Source organism: Centroberyx affinis, unplaced genomic scaffold (assembly GCF_046629955.1).
Source record: "Centroberyx affinis isolate AG114_WGS23_722 - 3 ecotype Tasmania unplaced genomic scaffold, CSIRO-AGI_Caff_v1 ptg002373l_1, whole genome shotgun sequence".
NCBI classification, from domain to species: Eukaryota; Metazoa; Chordata; class Actinopteri; order Beryciformes; family Berycidae; genus Centroberyx; species Centroberyx affinis.
The window spans coordinates 461,505-477,231 of NW_027280630.1; the positions used below are offsets into that span (position 1 = coordinate 461,505).

At 43.0% G+C, this 15,727-nt stretch overlaps 1 protein-coding gene across 6 annotated transcripts in view; it reads left to right on the top strand.

The window, feature by feature from the left end:
* The window catches only part of ap3d1 (adaptor related protein complex 3 subunit delta 1), a 31,307-nt gene that overhangs the window by 9,591 nt on the left and 5,989 nt on the right, over nucleotides 1-15,727 (top strand). The window contains exons 12-30 of one of the 6 annotated variants that reach the window (XM_071533522.1): nucleotides 1,321-1,466; nucleotides 2,038-2,186; nucleotides 2,386-2,616; nucleotides 3,568-3,799; nucleotides 4,921-5,066; nucleotides 6,333-6,474; nucleotides 6,914-6,985; nucleotides 7,240-7,315; nucleotides 7,624-7,853; nucleotides 8,845-8,918; nucleotides 9,299-9,322; nucleotides 10,758-10,926; nucleotides 11,180-11,320; nucleotides 11,765-11,818; nucleotides 13,344-13,451; nucleotides 13,817-13,975; nucleotides 14,652-14,699; nucleotides 14,988-15,008; nucleotides 15,419-15,608. In XM_071533522.1, the coding sequence (XP_071389623.1) occupies nucleotides 1,321-1,466; nucleotides 2,038-2,186; nucleotides 2,386-2,616; nucleotides 3,568-3,799; nucleotides 4,921-5,066; nucleotides 6,333-6,474; nucleotides 6,914-6,985; nucleotides 7,240-7,315; nucleotides 7,624-7,853; nucleotides 8,845-8,918; nucleotides 9,299-9,322; nucleotides 10,758-10,926; nucleotides 11,180-11,320; nucleotides 11,765-11,818; nucleotides 13,344-13,451; nucleotides 13,817-13,975; nucleotides 14,652-14,699; nucleotides 14,988-15,008; nucleotides 15,419-15,608 (2,412 nt within the window). The remainder of the gene's footprint in view (nucleotides 1-1,320; nucleotides 1,467-2,037; nucleotides 2,187-2,385; nucleotides 2,617-3,567; nucleotides 3,800-4,920; nucleotides 5,067-6,332; nucleotides 6,475-6,913; nucleotides 6,986-7,239; nucleotides 7,316-7,623; nucleotides 7,854-8,844; nucleotides 8,919-9,298; nucleotides 9,323-10,757; nucleotides 10,927-11,179; nucleotides 11,321-11,764; nucleotides 11,819-13,343; nucleotides 13,452-13,816; nucleotides 13,976-14,651; nucleotides 14,700-14,987; nucleotides 15,009-15,418; nucleotides 15,609-15,727) is intronic. The other 5 variants (XM_071533523.1, XM_071533524.1, XM_071533525.1 and 2 more) reach the window with 5 other exon arrangements.

The following is a 15,727-nucleotide window of genomic DNA, read 5'->3' on the forward strand; positions in this document are numbered from 1 at the left end:
ACTTCAAGGAGGGGAGAGTGTTTCTCAGTCACTTTCCTCACCCAGACTTTCCCAGCTGATCCAGAGATTTGAACCGGCAACAAGCCTGCTACTCTAACCTCGACACTCCCCCCTCCTTAGATTAAGTGCGATTGTGGCATAAATGTTTTTAATAAGCAGGAAAAACCCTGGAATGAAATACTCATATCGATTGCAGGCAGCAATTTAGGAAACGATCCTTGAAATGTTTGTTTAGTACTTCTCACATTTCATCTCGCATTTACGCCTTGCTCAGCGAGACCAAGTTGTAGAGTGCTTAGCTTTCATCCACACCATTTCAGTGAACTGCTCTTATAGCGTATCTATAGTGGAGGCAGCCTGAGAGGTGGTGGCTGTTTGATTCTGCCTCCTACAGCTGCACTGAGGCTGTGTCCCTGGTCAAGTGTGCATTGTATTTGCTGCAGTGACCAGTCTCACCTCACCCCAAGGTCACTACCATACACACACTCACGTATTGATCCAGGAACCTAAGAGGCATTTGTCTCTGCCAGACTAGATAATCGAAAGGTTGACATGATTCAGCAGATTTCTGCATTTCAGTCAGTCCTTTGGGTAAGCGAGCAGGAAAAGCTTTCAAGGATAGAAATGGGTGGTGAAGAAAAACAAAACTTCCATGTCCGCGTGTGTGTGTTGTCCCATGTGTATGTGTTTGTGTGTTCTTTCCATCGTTCTGTGTTTGTTTTGTTTCTTTCCTTTGTGTTATTTAGTTTGTAGTGTAATTGATGTATGAAATGTTGTCAGAATATCAAATGGAAGACTCTTGTTAGATTAAGATAGGAATATTTTATACATTATTTTCTATATAGAACAGATAGGGCTTTTAGAGTGATAATACTGTCAGAGAGGAGGTGTAGTTTTAAGATGAAAATTTAGAGAGGTTAAAGGGCAAAAGAAGCTCTTTGTCCTCCAGAAACCTTGCATCTCCAAAGAGCCACTTAAAAGCTAATTTGACCTGCTGCTGATCTGCTTGATCTGCTTTTGAGTTTTTGACAGTTACACTAAATTGTCAATAGATTGGCTTCATTTTAGGAATATGATACGTTTTCTACACATAGGAGACTCCGTTATTTACAGTGAAATGAAAGGAGATTGGAGGTTTCTGCATGAGACCGAGCTTATGCAGATAGATGGGAGTTAAGTGGGAGTAAGTACAAATAAACCTAGTAGTTACTGCAGAGAATAATGTAAGATGGTATAACATAAGTTAACATACCTCTACTTGAGCCAAGAGTGCATGTATTTCTATTGCCAAAGACACTAAGGCCATGTTGTGTGTTATAGTGAAGTACCTGGGCCTGCTGGCCATGTCAAAGATACTGAAGACCCATCCCAAGTCAGTGCAGTCCCACAAGGACCTCATCCTCCAGTGTTTGGATGACAAGGATGAGTCCATCCGCCTGAGGGCCCTGGACCTGCTCTACGGCATGGTACAAAGCCAAGACTTTTTCATCACTACTGTTATTTGTTGGCTAATGTTCAATTTAAGTGATCTGGCTCAAACTCAAGTATTTTGGTGCCAAATTATCATGTTTTCACTGTAAGTCAGTGGGGTGAAAATTGCTGGTGGCTGATAGACAACTGCTATAAAAATCACCAGCTGGTGGTATTCCCATCAAAGCAATGTATGACTGCGCAATTATAGCATTATTATTTCTTGGCTAGATATTGTGACCATGATCATTAGTCTCCCTGCTTTGAGGACCAGGATTAATTAATTGCTTATCAATACCTTTACTATTGACACCTACAGTTGTGATTCTAAGTGAAATAAAATTGAATTGTATGTTTCCATGTGACCAAATTATACAATTATTAATTGTAGAGACAAAAAATGTGATATAAGATTATACACAATCAGTTAGTTCTAAAATACGTTTGAGGAAATTCTGGCTTTTTTCTGTCAAGAGTGAATAAACACTCCTATTAGATTTCCATTAATTTATTTAAAATGGAACAAAATGTTGTACAAATTGTTGAACTGGTGTTTGCTGCCCCCAGGTATCCAAGAAGAACCTGATGGAGATTGTGAAGAAGCTGATGCTGCATGTGGACAAAGCAGAAGGGACCACCTACAGAGACGAACTGCTCACCAAGATCATTGACATCTGTAGCCAGAGCAACTACCAGTACATCACCAACTTTGAATGGTCAGTCCCCCGGCCAGTTACTCCACACCAGCATTGCCTTACATTGTTGTCAGACAGTTATTCCTATGCAATTGTCCCTATTTTGTTTACAGAGTATATTATTGAAGTATTGATTGGGCTGCATTTGTGTTAATTTGTTTTATCTGGTGTTAATTTTCCACTACATATGTAACCAAGCACCTCCGTATCCGTTTTGCAGGTACATCAGTATCCTGGTGGAGCTGACCCGATTAGAAGGCACGCGGCACGGCCACCTCATCGCCTCTCAAATGCTGGATGTGGCCATCCGGGTCAAGGCCATCCGGGCCTTTGCTGTGGCACAGATGGCCACTCTGCTGGACAACGCCCACCTGCTGACCGGCAACACGCAGCGCAACGGCATCTGTGAAGTGCTGTACGCCGCAGCCTGGATCTGCGGCGAATTCTCAGAGTATGTTGATTTCTCCCATTGGAATGCACACACATTCACTCTTAGGAAAAGATATGTGCAACCAAGCAGTGAGCGCTCTCCCTCACGCATTATTTTCCGTCCTGTACACCGTCTGAGGAGAGAGATTGGCTGACCTATAGTAAAAATTTCATGAGTGTATTATGACAGTAATGAGATATCCCAAGGCTCTCAGCCCCCAGTTGTCCATAACAATGAATCTGTATGAAGATGATTGACAGCTTGGCTCAAACATCCTGTTTCCCACCTCTGTGTCGTCCTCCTGCCTTATCATCCAACTACATGTTGGCGAATGTGATCGACAGTTTGCACAATTCTCTATATTCTTTATATACCCAGCAAGGTTAATCTGTCCTCTCCAAATTGGACTGGATGAGACTCATGTTGTCTTTGTACCACTCAAAAGAAACATGTGCACCACTGGAGTGCTATCTTAGCTGATGATGACACATAAATGAAAGAAAATTCCTTCCCTTTGTGCTTCCAATTCCAATTTTAAATGTATGAGGGTTCCCACTTGTCAGAATTTCAGGAATGTCATGTAATTTTGAGATATGTATTCCACAAGGGGAAAGTCAGGGAATTTGATATCTGAGGGGAAGTCAAGGAATATTGGGGAATTTTACAAATGGGTCAATTTATAGGTATAGGAATATACCGGAATGTATTTTACATCTTTGTTCACACACTTATTACATTAGATGGTGGTTTTCAGCTGTCACACATGTCGCACATCAAGCCCAAATGTAGCAGAAATCAGACTGTTAGCTGCTTTAGAACCTCCTTAGAGCTGAAAAACAATAACAAACCTTCAATGAATAAAAAGTTTAGGTCCTACAAGGCCACACTGGGAGCCTTGTATCAATATTTTGATCCAAAACGGGTCTCAGTCAGACCTTTCTCTAAATCATCCTCCTCCTCCCCCCTCCTTAGACACCTGGAGAACCCCATGCAGACGCTGGAGGCCATGCTGCGGCCCAAGGTGGCCACCCTGCCGGGCCACATCCAGGCGGTGTACGTCCAGAACGCAGCCAAGCTGTTTGCCACGGTGCTGAGGAGCCAGGAGGGGAACACGGAGGGCACGGCCGCACAGGAAACCAGCCAGCTGATGATCGACAGGCTGCCGCTCTTCGTCCAGAGCGCCAACCTGGAGGTGCAGGAGAGGGTAAGACAGAGGAGGAGCAGCACTCACAAACATTTAGTAGATGATATTTACATAGAGTCTACTGTCCATATTTCAACATGATTAGACACCCAGTCATGTCAAATCATGTAATAATATAGCTTGACTGCAATGTCTTTGCTTTCGTCTGAACCATAGTGAAAAAGTTACCTTTTATTGCATTTTTGTATTTGGTTTGTTTATGTTCACATTGCCCAATTACAAGCTTATAAACCAAAAATGCATCGACCCAAAAGTTGTGAGTTTATTGGACGACGTTTTGGTAACCTGCCAGCCCGCAAGATGAGAGATTTTGGCAGCGGGGACGTCAAAATCAACCCCATTCCCCAGTCATTCCACAGTCCCTGTGACTTTAGCTAAACATGGTGATTGCCATTGACCTTATCTGGTGTTCAGTTAAGAACACATGAAGAAATAGCTGAATATGAGCATCAGTTGAGACGGTTGTTTGTCCTCAGTTAATTTTCTCATGCTAAGATTTTCAAGCATGAGTAACTGCTAGCTAACCGGATGCCAACATTTTTCAGTTTATAAAACCACATGTTTTGGCATCGTTTCCTGTAGTTGGCCCGGATTACATCCCCACTTCTAAAGAACTGAACTACAGTTTGTTTGGAAGAGGACAGAGACCTGCATTTTCAGGTGGTCTCGGTGCAGTAATTTGGTGCCACCCAAGTTCAAATGCCATTCTTCTCACCAAATGAAGCAAACTTAAGGAGTTAGTGCCCCAGAGTTTGAATAAACCACTCCAAACATGCTTGGTGTGAACTGACCTTAAAAGGCTTTGGATTTAATCAGTACTATGGATTTCTCCAAGGTGGTTCTCTATTAAGCAGTGCTCATAGTGTGTCTTGCGTTGTCCCTTAGCATGGTATATTGTATGTAGTCCTGTTGTTCCTGCACCATGTGTGCCAGTATGTACTGTGAAACTGTGTTTTGGCAGTAGATCTCTGTACCAGTATCGCTAAGGCAATATCCTGTACATTTATTCCAGCCTTGACCTCGGACTGGCAGAGTCCACCTGATTAGATTACACTACATGCAAATCTGATCAGTACTGCTGCTAACCAACATGTCTGCTTCCCTTCCCATCTCGTCCCCAGGCGTCATGCATACTGCAGCTGGTCAAGTACATCCAGAAACTGCAGCAGAAGGACGTGGAAGTGGCTGAGGAGGTCAACGCTCTGTTCGCCGGAGAACTCAACCCCGTAGCCCCCAAGGCGCAGAAGAAAGTGCCTGTCCCCGAGGGGTGAGTTAGCTCAGTGCATGAGACACACACACACACACACACACACACACACACACAACCCATCTATCTTCCTGGTTTAGAATCGAAGCGTGGCTACCTGGGACATAAAGTGTAATCAGTCTCTTATGTACTGTCCTGCTTAAGACATGAGTGTCAAGTGTTTTTTTTCTGGATTTCAGATGGGACTGTACATCAGACTTGTTCACTGCTCCTAAGTAGGGATGGGACAGTAACTGGTATTACTATATATCGCAGTAAAAAACAATAATTGCCCCTAATTTTTTATTACTGTGACCACTACAGTAACCAAACCTTTTGGGAGACTTAATAACAAATGCAAAAAGTCAATATTTAGCATAAATATTTTACATGTTCCACAGTCTTACATTGAAACATGTTTAAAAAAGAGAAAAGGCTTGTGATTGATATGATAAGTTGTTACAAGTAACGTATAAAGCATAAGTAAAGTAAGCATATCACAGTACTGGATTTCATCTTATTAATAATTATCGGGATAATATCGTATATGGAGATCATTTTGGCCAAGATAATCATACTATGAAATTTTCGTATCGGCACAGGCCTACTTCTAAGTATTTTGACATAACCTCCTGGACATTATCAATCCAAATGGAGCTTCAGGAGCAACAGGCAGGGAAAAATGATGTTAATTTCAATAATTTGCAGCTCAACCATGAAATGGTTTAGTCCACATATGAAATGGTGTTGCTGAATATATGAGCTGGCAGTGACTCCAGCAATAACAAAAATTGCTCCATGATACCTTTCAGTGGTTGACATGTGGAGGGGGATGTGGTGTTGTAAGTAGCTGCTTTTCGTTGGGGAGTGTGTGGTCCAACAGTGGGAATGGAAACTGGCTTGCTCACAAGGCAGGAGGCACTGGGTTTTAAGCTCTAACTGACCATTTTATCCTTGGAATGCATTGACTAGTGTAGCAATAAACGGAGCATCCACTTATAGAGGACCACCTTGGAGAAACCCAGGATGCAAGCAAAACTGTTAAATTTCATAGCCAGTAAAATAGCCTTTTAGACATTACAGTCAATGAAGCTACATTATTACATGGTTTGACATGACTGCACAGCTAATCATGTCGCATAAAATCCAAGGCGCTTGTCTTTATCCTAAACTTAAATCTGTTTATTGCAGTCTACCAGCAAGAATAGCTAGAAACACTGGTACACTCATGCATCTCTGCTTGGGAGCCTTGATCGGTGAGGCGTAACTGAGTTTGTGTTTGTGCAGTCTGGACTTGGATGCCTGGATCAATGAGCCTCCGTCTGAGAGTGAGTCTGAGGATGAGAAGCCCAAGGCTATTTTTGCCAAGGAGGAGCCCAAACACTCCCGCCCACGCCACACAGAGGTGGATGAGAAGGAGCTGGCAAGGGTGCGTTGGTTGACAATAGTAGCACCGATTAATAAAAGGAGCAGTATTTTTTTATGAATCGTTTAGATTTACAGTATAGAAAGAGTGAATTTCTCTTTTTTAACTTGGAGTTTTTGTTTGATCGAACCTAAATGCTTTGGAAAGACCACTGTTTTAATTACTTGTATTAATTATGGAAACATTTCATTTCACTTGAATGCCACTCGTAATTGGAAATGGTTAAGATGTTGATGTAAGATGCAAAAATGATTAATGAATGTGATTGTCATTTGCAGCCCTAATCTCCAAAACAACATGACCTTCTCAGAGTCCTAATATGAGTAAATCAGTCTTCCCACGTCGATCCCCTCTCATGCTACAACTGAGTTAGGCTTTGCCCTCATTAATTGATTGATGTAGCGGCCCTATGCCTTAACTGTTGTTTTCTTCCCGCTCCCAGAGGAGAGAAGCCAGAAAGCAGGAGCAAGCCAACAACCCATTCTACATCAAGGCCTCCCCATCCTCTCAGAAGGTAGGATCGCCAAAATAGCTAGGCTATAATTCATTCTGTGTGCGTAAATGTCATTGTTTAATCCAATCCGTTTAAAACCGGACAGCATTAAGATTTAAGAGCCCCGAAATAAAACATTATCTCTGTTGGTGATTGTCAGCCAATGAGTCCAATAATCATGTGCAGTTCTGATTAGGTATGAAGTGTAAAAAGTAATATTTCTTCTTGTGTGTTTTGGGCAAGTGATGTTCTAAATGAGTGTGTCTTCTGTGTAGGTGTACCAGGACGCCCCTGGAGTGGAGCACATCCCAGTCGTGCAGATTGACCTCAGTGTGCCTCTCAAAGTCCCAGGTGGTTCAGATTGCACCAACACCACCACCAACACCACCAAACACACTCATCTCACACTCATCTCACACTCACCACTCTTACAATAATACTGATTCATTTACTGCCATCTTGGCAGATGTCACAGTACAGTAGCAATGAAGAAATTGGCAAGGTTCAGTGAACTAAATAGCACAATTTTTTTTTTATCTTCCTTCCGTGATCTATTCTTCCTTCTCCTCTGCTACTTTCTCTCAATCCCCTTTTTCATGTTTGTCTTTTACAAATATCAAATATGACTTATTGCATATTTGTCTTTTAACATCTATCAGACTTCCCCTCTGATTCCTCTTCTGCCTCAGGTCTGCCTATGTCTGACCAGTACGTGAAGCTGGAGGAGGAGCGCCGGCAGAAGGAGAGGGCGGAGAAGAAGAAGAAGGAGAAGAAGAAGAGGAAAGAGAAGCGCAGCGGACGAGGGAAAAAACATGATTCGGGCCCGGAGAGTGAGGAGGACATCACGCCTGCGCACATGGTGGACATTGTTACCGAGGAGATGCCAGAGGTAGGCTGGAGTGGCGTAAACATCACTATGATTTTAATGCATGTTGTGAACATTGACAACACTCTCCCAAAGCCAGAAATGTAAGGAATATGACTCAAACTTAATAACGTAATATTGTCATGTATTAAGTCGGGAGCTGCTCCATAGACAATGAATGGGGCTGATTTGCTGGACCTACAGCATGTTTTGGGTAGGCTGGGTATTCACAAGGACCTCATGATGCGATTTGATTGACCCATTGTAGTGAAATTTATTTGATTTCAATACGTCACACAATATTGGTATTACGGACATAATATGTGACCGAAATTTACAGTTAATTGATACTTTTTAACATTGTGATCTATGATTATATGCATCATTGCTATGGTTTAGGGGACAAATTGAGCAACAAAAAAAAGTAATATATTTTCTTTCCTCTTTTATTAGGCAAATTAAATTTAAATAATGTCATTGTAAACAATTTTATAAGTAAACAATGACATTGTTTTTACTGAGGTCATCTTGCGCCTTCTAGTTTTTGGATTCAAAATGCACTCAGGATCTTCTGAATCAAAAAATAAAATGATGATGTATTGCTGTATTGATTTTTCTTTTCTTTTCTTTTCCCCCCAGCCCTTGATTTGTTGTTGTTGTAGCTTACCCAAATGAGCAATAACATAGGAATCCCTAAATTGATTGGTGTTTCCCTTTAAATCATACCGCTGTTTATACCCTATTTATACCTTACTATTGATCCTAGCACAATATTCCTACTCTGAGAAACGTAGTGGCTCTGGACATCTCAGTCAGAATTAAATAACAAAACCATTGACTGCTGAATGCTTAGTTAATCGGTTCCTCAGCTCAGAGACTGGAAGTCATAATCTCCACAGATTTCTTCACGATATGTTTACATTCTCATTATAAATTGAAAAGCAGTTAATTGAAATAGTATTTACATAGATATTAAGTCTGTTTTATTGATTATTCCACTTTCTCCCTGCTTCAGAATGCCTTACCCAGTGACGACGATGACAAAGACCCCAACGACCCTCACAAAGCCCTGGACATCGACCTGGATAAGTGAGTCCACGTTCAACCTTAATTTTAGAAAAGAATCATTTGGAAGTTGCTGTTGAAACCCAGCCCTTGCATATGTGATTGAGCTAATTAACCAATCGCTGAACCTGCAATGGGCAACAGCAAACATGTTCGGCCCAGAGCTGTAGCTGAGGAACACAGGAGTTGTAACTTGTGTTGTTTGTTTTTTTAGCTGCTATGAAATGATATTGTCTCAGCCTGAGTTATATTTATCCCTGATAAGCTTCCTGGCTGCAGTGTGATGGAGGATGTGGTTGTCCTGGCCCTCTCCACACTCAGTCCCTCCTTCTCATGGTGCTCTGCTTTCTGCTTCCTCTCTTCTATGCATTCACACACCCATTATTGCCTCTCTGTCTGGGCAGCTTGGTGGCGTCGGCTGGGCGCAGGTGAGTAGCACTCCAGCCACAGGACCTGGGCTCCGACTGTAGATGGATTGCCATGTCTCTCTCTCTCTCTCTCTGTCTATCTGTCTGTCTGTCTCTCTCTCTCTCCTCCCACTAACATAGCTGTCCTTTCTTTCCTCATCTGGGTGCAGTGCCTGGTTCCTGTTTTTGCCTGCCCTTTCCGTCTTTTTTTTTTTTATCTCAATCTTCTTTCTCTTTCATATCTCTCACTTAGGAAATTGTAGCGTTTGACCTACTGCAATATCCAATATCCCTTGTATCTTACCCTACTACTTTGTTTGAAACCTCTACCTTAACAATAGCTTGACAATATCAGCAGCATACTACTCTGTGTATCTACAGAAACAGTGTTAGTATACTTACTAACTTGCTAGTATGATTTTCCCTACACTTAATGTAACAAGGGCCAGAGGAAAGAGTTCTCCTTTTGACAGAAGGTTTGATTAAAAAAAAAAAAAAAAAAAATCATAGTTTAATGGAGAAAGTTGATCTTTAACTGGCCACTGCTGATGTTCTCAAGACCTCATGTTTCACCACCCGCACTCCTGGATGAGTTTCCCAGAAGCATCTTGGCACTTATTGCCCTTGGCAAACATAATCTTATCATCACCATGCTTTGAGGAAACCCAGCCCAGGACTTAGGTCCTGTAGCCTTGCTGCTCTCAGTACCCAGATCCTCCTCAGTTGATCGTGTTAGACTTGCTATGCCTCCAAACTCTCACCAGCCCTTCTGTTGAAGTGGGCGCTCTTTGCCTGCCGTAGGTGGAAATTACAACATAGCAGCAATTCTGTGATTTTAAATAATTTATGACCAGTTTAATAGGCATGGGCCAAGCCCTAGTTTTAGACTAAGAAATTCTTAACCAGAAATAGATTAATCAAGGTAGAGGCTTAGAATATCTCTGTGAAGCTGGGCTAACAGAGGAGTAGTAGACAAGTATACACTTTGGGGTAATGACAGACAACTGTAATGCAGTCTTTATAGAGGACAGCCAGCAGGGGGCTACAGTGCACAGAGTTACTGCTCTGAAGGGTCTGGCTTGGGAAAATAAAGCTGACAGCTCTTATCAGTTCAATATGGAGGAATTTAGTGTAGTCTCTAGCTGTCTGGGAATGTCCAACACTCCAAGCTCTGTCTGAGGAATGGCTTACCGGTAACTGAACGCTTTGAATGAGAGCTGCCTGCTGCACAATGCAGAGTATGTGCTTGAAAAGAGCGGATGGCCGTATCTTAACACTACAACCCTCCTCTGACCTTTCCTGACAGATGAGTAGTCACTGACGAATGTATTCCAAGGAAAGGAAGCTAGTAAAAGATTGTTTGGACGATGCCAGTGGCTCCATGTTGACCAATGTTACCTCGTGGTTTTCCTCCAACCTAGAGCCAAGGTTTATCTGTGCTTGTTTGTCTTTCCAGGCCCCTGGCAGACAGTGAGAAGCTACCGGTCAGGTCACACCGTCCCACAGAGGCTCCGAAAAGCCCAGCAGAAGACGGAGACACAGAGAGTGCCGCCCCACAGGAGCCCAAGAAGAAGAGCAGCAAAGAGAAGAAAGAGAAGAAGAAGGACAAAGAGAAGGATAGGAAGGTAAGGGTGAGAGATGCATTTTTCACCACTACGGATATGATCCATTCTTCCTGGTAACCTCGTTCCCCTCAATCAGTCATTCTAATAAGACTGATTATTGAAACCAGTAAAGCAGATTTATGGTGGGGGGTTGAACGAGGGCACAGGAGGGGGAGAACAACTAGGAGCTGACAGCCGTCATCACATGATGACTCAGCCGTTGCGTTTCTGACCTTGCTGACACGGGGCGGAATTTATTCTCCTGTTTTCGCAGAAGAGCAAAGAGGAGAAGAAGAAGAAGAAACACAAACACGAGGAAGGGGAGGATCTTCTGGGGGGTCAGCCGGACGAGCCTGCGGTCCAATCGGAAGAGACCAATGAGGTGGCAGCACCGCCCACCTCCACCAGTGCTGAGGTATGTCGTTAGAAAGGGAGGAGCGAGGCTGTTTCCTGCCTAGCAACAGAGTTCACACCTAAGATCTCACTTTACCCAGAATTCTGATAAAAATTTAATTATCAAACAATGCTAAAGAATAGCCTGTTGATTATTATTAAATGGGAGGGCAAAGTTCTTGCTGAAAGGTTGCCAGCAGACACATTGCTTTAATCATTTTCATTGACTTCACACTTCCATTGCTTCTTCCCAGCCTCGCTTTCAATCGGCTCTAGTGATCAAGTCAAGTATCAGTTTCCTCTTAGCTGGCTCTGTGTAGTCTCTCGCCAAATACTTGATTTATTCATGAAATAGAAACAGTGTAATCCTCTGTATCCATTTTCATGAATAGTAGGAAGATGTAGAACCTGTGTGCCCCTCACCCTCTCACCTGCTCGCCCTCCTCTCCCCCCCTCCCTGTTCTAGGTTTCGGATCTGGATTTCTGGCTCTCAAACGCTCCAGTGCCCTCTAACTCCCAGGTTGAGTCCCCCCTCTCTCTCTCTTTTCTCCCCCTCTCCTCACCCATGTGCACACTCCTCGTTGTTATTTCCATGTCTCCTCGATCTACCTCATGTGTCGGCTTGCAGCACTTTGGCCATGCGTTCTCCCTCTATTGCCTCTCACTATGGCTCACTTGTTTTCTCTCCGCTTCCACACTTCTCACATTTTTGACACAACTTCCTCTCTTTCACAGGTCACCTAACCCTTTCCTCTCTCATTCTCTAGCCTTTTTCTTTTCGTCTGGCATGTATGTGTGTGTGTGTCTGTCTCACAACGCCAGTGGTTCTCTTCCTCAGCTTTTGTTTTGCTCGCTGGGTGTCGTGTCGGTTGTGAGGTCAAAGTAGTTTGTTGTTATTGTTGTGTTGGTGGTGTTGACAGGAGCGGAGGGTGCCTGAGACTCCCTGGAATCTGGCCTAGAGTCAGTTCCTGTTGTTGCTGTCGCCACTGTATCACCACATGTGTTCTCTGACTGCTTCTCCCATGACCACATATGGGGTTGTGCTTGTCTTTGTCTCCTCTAGACCTTTTTCTTTTGTTTGACAACCGTACACCTAGACATAGAAATCACCTTAGGCACAATTCAAAAACATTTCTCAAAAGCAGGGTCGGGGTCATTTTACTCATCGTTGACTCATTTCAGAGTGAAAATTGAAAATGTGACGCACAAAATAAAGATAAAGAGTTGTTCTCCGTCATTTCTCGATAGACAGAACAGACAGAATGAGAAGACCTTTCTCATGGAAAAATATTTTTCAGTACAATTCTTAAGAAAATCGACTTCCTGTTTGAATTGAACAGGAAGACTCCCACTTTGTTCAGTAGGATATTTAAAGAAACTGTAGATATTTTTGTTAAAGTGTTAGCTAAGGGTTTTTGTTCAGGCAGTAGCTCTTAGTTTATGCCTATATAGAACTGCTGTTACAGCTGCTATAGGGGACAGGTGGTGTTGGGACTGCATTCACTGAACATAAATAGATTAAACTACAGTATAGCTTCTGTCACTCAACTCAGTGTTGTCAGTACTGACTTTGTGTAGCAGCTTCTCTGCCTCTTCATGCAAAATCACACCTGTAGATATCAACTGTTCAGAAAGACCAGATCTGTCAAGATTCTTAACTTCAGGTTTCGACGAACTCTGTTTTTAATCATGTGAGCCGTCAGCCCCTAAGAAAATGTGCCTTTAACCTAGAAACATGACTTCTTCAGACATGCCTCAACCTGCCTTTGTTCCCCCACCTGTTTTTGTGTGGGCTGTCACGCCACCATGACAGCACAGAACTAGGCCAAGATAGAGCATACAGTAGCATCCAGACTGTGACTATAGTCCCGCCAATCAGCTTTTTTTTTTTTTTTAAGAATGACTGGATGATCTCTCTAACCTCACTTACTTCTACTGACATAGAACTGGCAAATAACCTCTGTTATATACGAAGGCTACCATCTTCTAAACATCCGTGTGTGTGTGTGTGTGTGTGTGTGTGTGTTTGGTGTGTGTGTCAACAGGAAGCAGCAACAGTAGCAGCAGCAGCAGCCCCCGTCCCCCAGGAAGCATCTGGCACAGCGCCAGACTCGGAGCCTGATGAGCCCAAAGACACCGAGACGGAGGAGACTGTGAGTCACCGCTGATGATGTGATAATTACGAGACGGAAATCTTGGCTGTGTTGCTAGGGCTTCCAGTTGAGACTGACCTGACAGGATGTGGTATATTGGCAGTTCTTACTCACACAGGTTTCTCTGAAAGTGGCCTTTTGAGGAGTATTTCTGCTAGTATCCAATGTCTCATTACTGATTTTAGTTAAAATAGTGCATTTTCATTGTTGGCAGCCTCGTGACGGTGCCATGGAGTCCACATAATCATGCCAACTTCTAATTTCAACCCCATTTCAGAATTTTGAGCCTTGCTTGAATTACTGATGAATCTCCCCCCACCCTCCTCACTTCCCCCTCTGTCCCTTGTGGGTTTCTCTATGATAAGAAATCATCCAAGCATAAGAAGAAGAAGCAGAAAAAGGAGAAGGAAGAGAAGGAGAAGAAAAAGAAGAAGAAGCACCACCACCATCACCACCACAGTGACGGAGGGGGAGATGAGTCTGTGCAGAATGGCACCGTGGAGGAGGAGGAGGAGCCTCTGCCGGTCAGTGTGGTTTTTTGTTTTTTTTATCTCTTACTCTCAAGGGTGAAGTAATTACTCAAGGGTGAAGTAAATCTTAACCATTACTGTGGCAGTTATGCTAACAAAGAAGAAAAATGGCCCTCATTCAAAATATTCAGTCTGCACTCTGAGGAAAGCTTTAGTGCTGTGCATGTTTTGTTTTTTTTATATTTTGCATTGACAGAAGAATTAAAAATAGAAACATTTGGAATTGAAATATGCCTAAATTAAATGGGTACATTTTTTGCTGCTGGTTCTATGCATCAAAATAATTTTGGTCAGTGTGGTGGTTTTTTCACGCTGCGTCATTAAACAACCAACCCCAGGCTGATATCTACACTGTATGGGACACTTCAAGTTATTGCAGAAAACAATTTGTTACAGCATTGTAATGTCCTCTCGTCCTGTTGTTTTTTTCTTAACTTAATGTTGTTGTTAAGAAAAAGCAGATCACTGACCTCAGAGCCACCAAATGACTTGTTTGTTCATGTAGACAGTATTATGTCCTTCCTAGCTCCCCTGTTTAAACTCATTGACCGGTACAGACTGCCTGGCTTATTGTTATGCATCAGCTAGGCAGGGCAGGCTCCAGTTGCCTTGTTAGCATACTGAGTGACAGACCAGGCCCCATCTGACCTGAGTTCTTCTCTCCTTTCAGCCCATGTCCAATTACTGCCTACTGGCTGAGAACTCCTACATCAAGATGGTGAGTGTTGGGGATTGGGATGTGCAGAGGGAGGGACATTCACCCAGGGAAGCCACTGGCTTAGAAAATGGCCAAAGCTTCACATTTTTCTCACATTAACATCCACCAAATTCTAACATTTGCATGGTCCCTCTGGCTAGGTGAACCTTTTCTGGGAACAATCATACTAATATTGTTGTTTAGGCTATTAATTTTCATGTGTAGGCTAACTAACACAAGAGCAGCAGCAGTAAAGAAAAATAACAAATTGTATGCGGATCTTTCCTTTTTCTCTCTCTCTCTTTAAAGATGATGGAGGATGCTGATCAGGTACTGGCTGAGGTTCTGTCAGTGACAGGATGTTATGTTGCAGACTCTTTCCTAGATGTGTTGCTCTGTCTTCTTTCTGCTCTTCAGAGAATAGCCACAGAGCCCGACTGCTCAGGGGTTTTCTGTAGTACATTAACGCTGTACCAATTTCTGAGAATGAATTTGTCTCTTGTGGTGTTCAGTCAGTGCTAAAACTGGTTTATTTGAACCAGGTGGTTTGGTGTTGGGTTGATGAAGTGATTTGCTGTGTTTTTTGCATGCATTCTCTGACTCTAAGACATTTCTTGACTTTCAAGTTACAAGGAGAGAAGGGAGGTGTAGACAATTTGGGCTTAGCCCCCGCTTCACACGAAGTAGCATTAAAAAACGAAATGTACTTAATTATGAAAAATGTGTTCTTTGTCCTCCAGGTGTGTGACATCCAGGGGAACCTGCAGGATGGCAGTCAGGTGGTGGTGTCTGTTATATTTGAGAACAAGTGCGACAGCTTCCTCAAATCCATGGAGTTCAACGTCCTGGACTCCCTCAACTCCAAACTGCAGAGGCCAGAGGGGGCGGGTCCACACGACGGCCTCACCGTTCCCTTCCAGCTTCCCCCTGGTCAGTTATTGCCACAGACTGGGTTTTTACGTGGAATAGCGTCACACTACTACTATTAAAACTTCAAAAACCAAAACATTACATATCCACTTTTGGGGGGGAACTCTGAAGTTCACCAT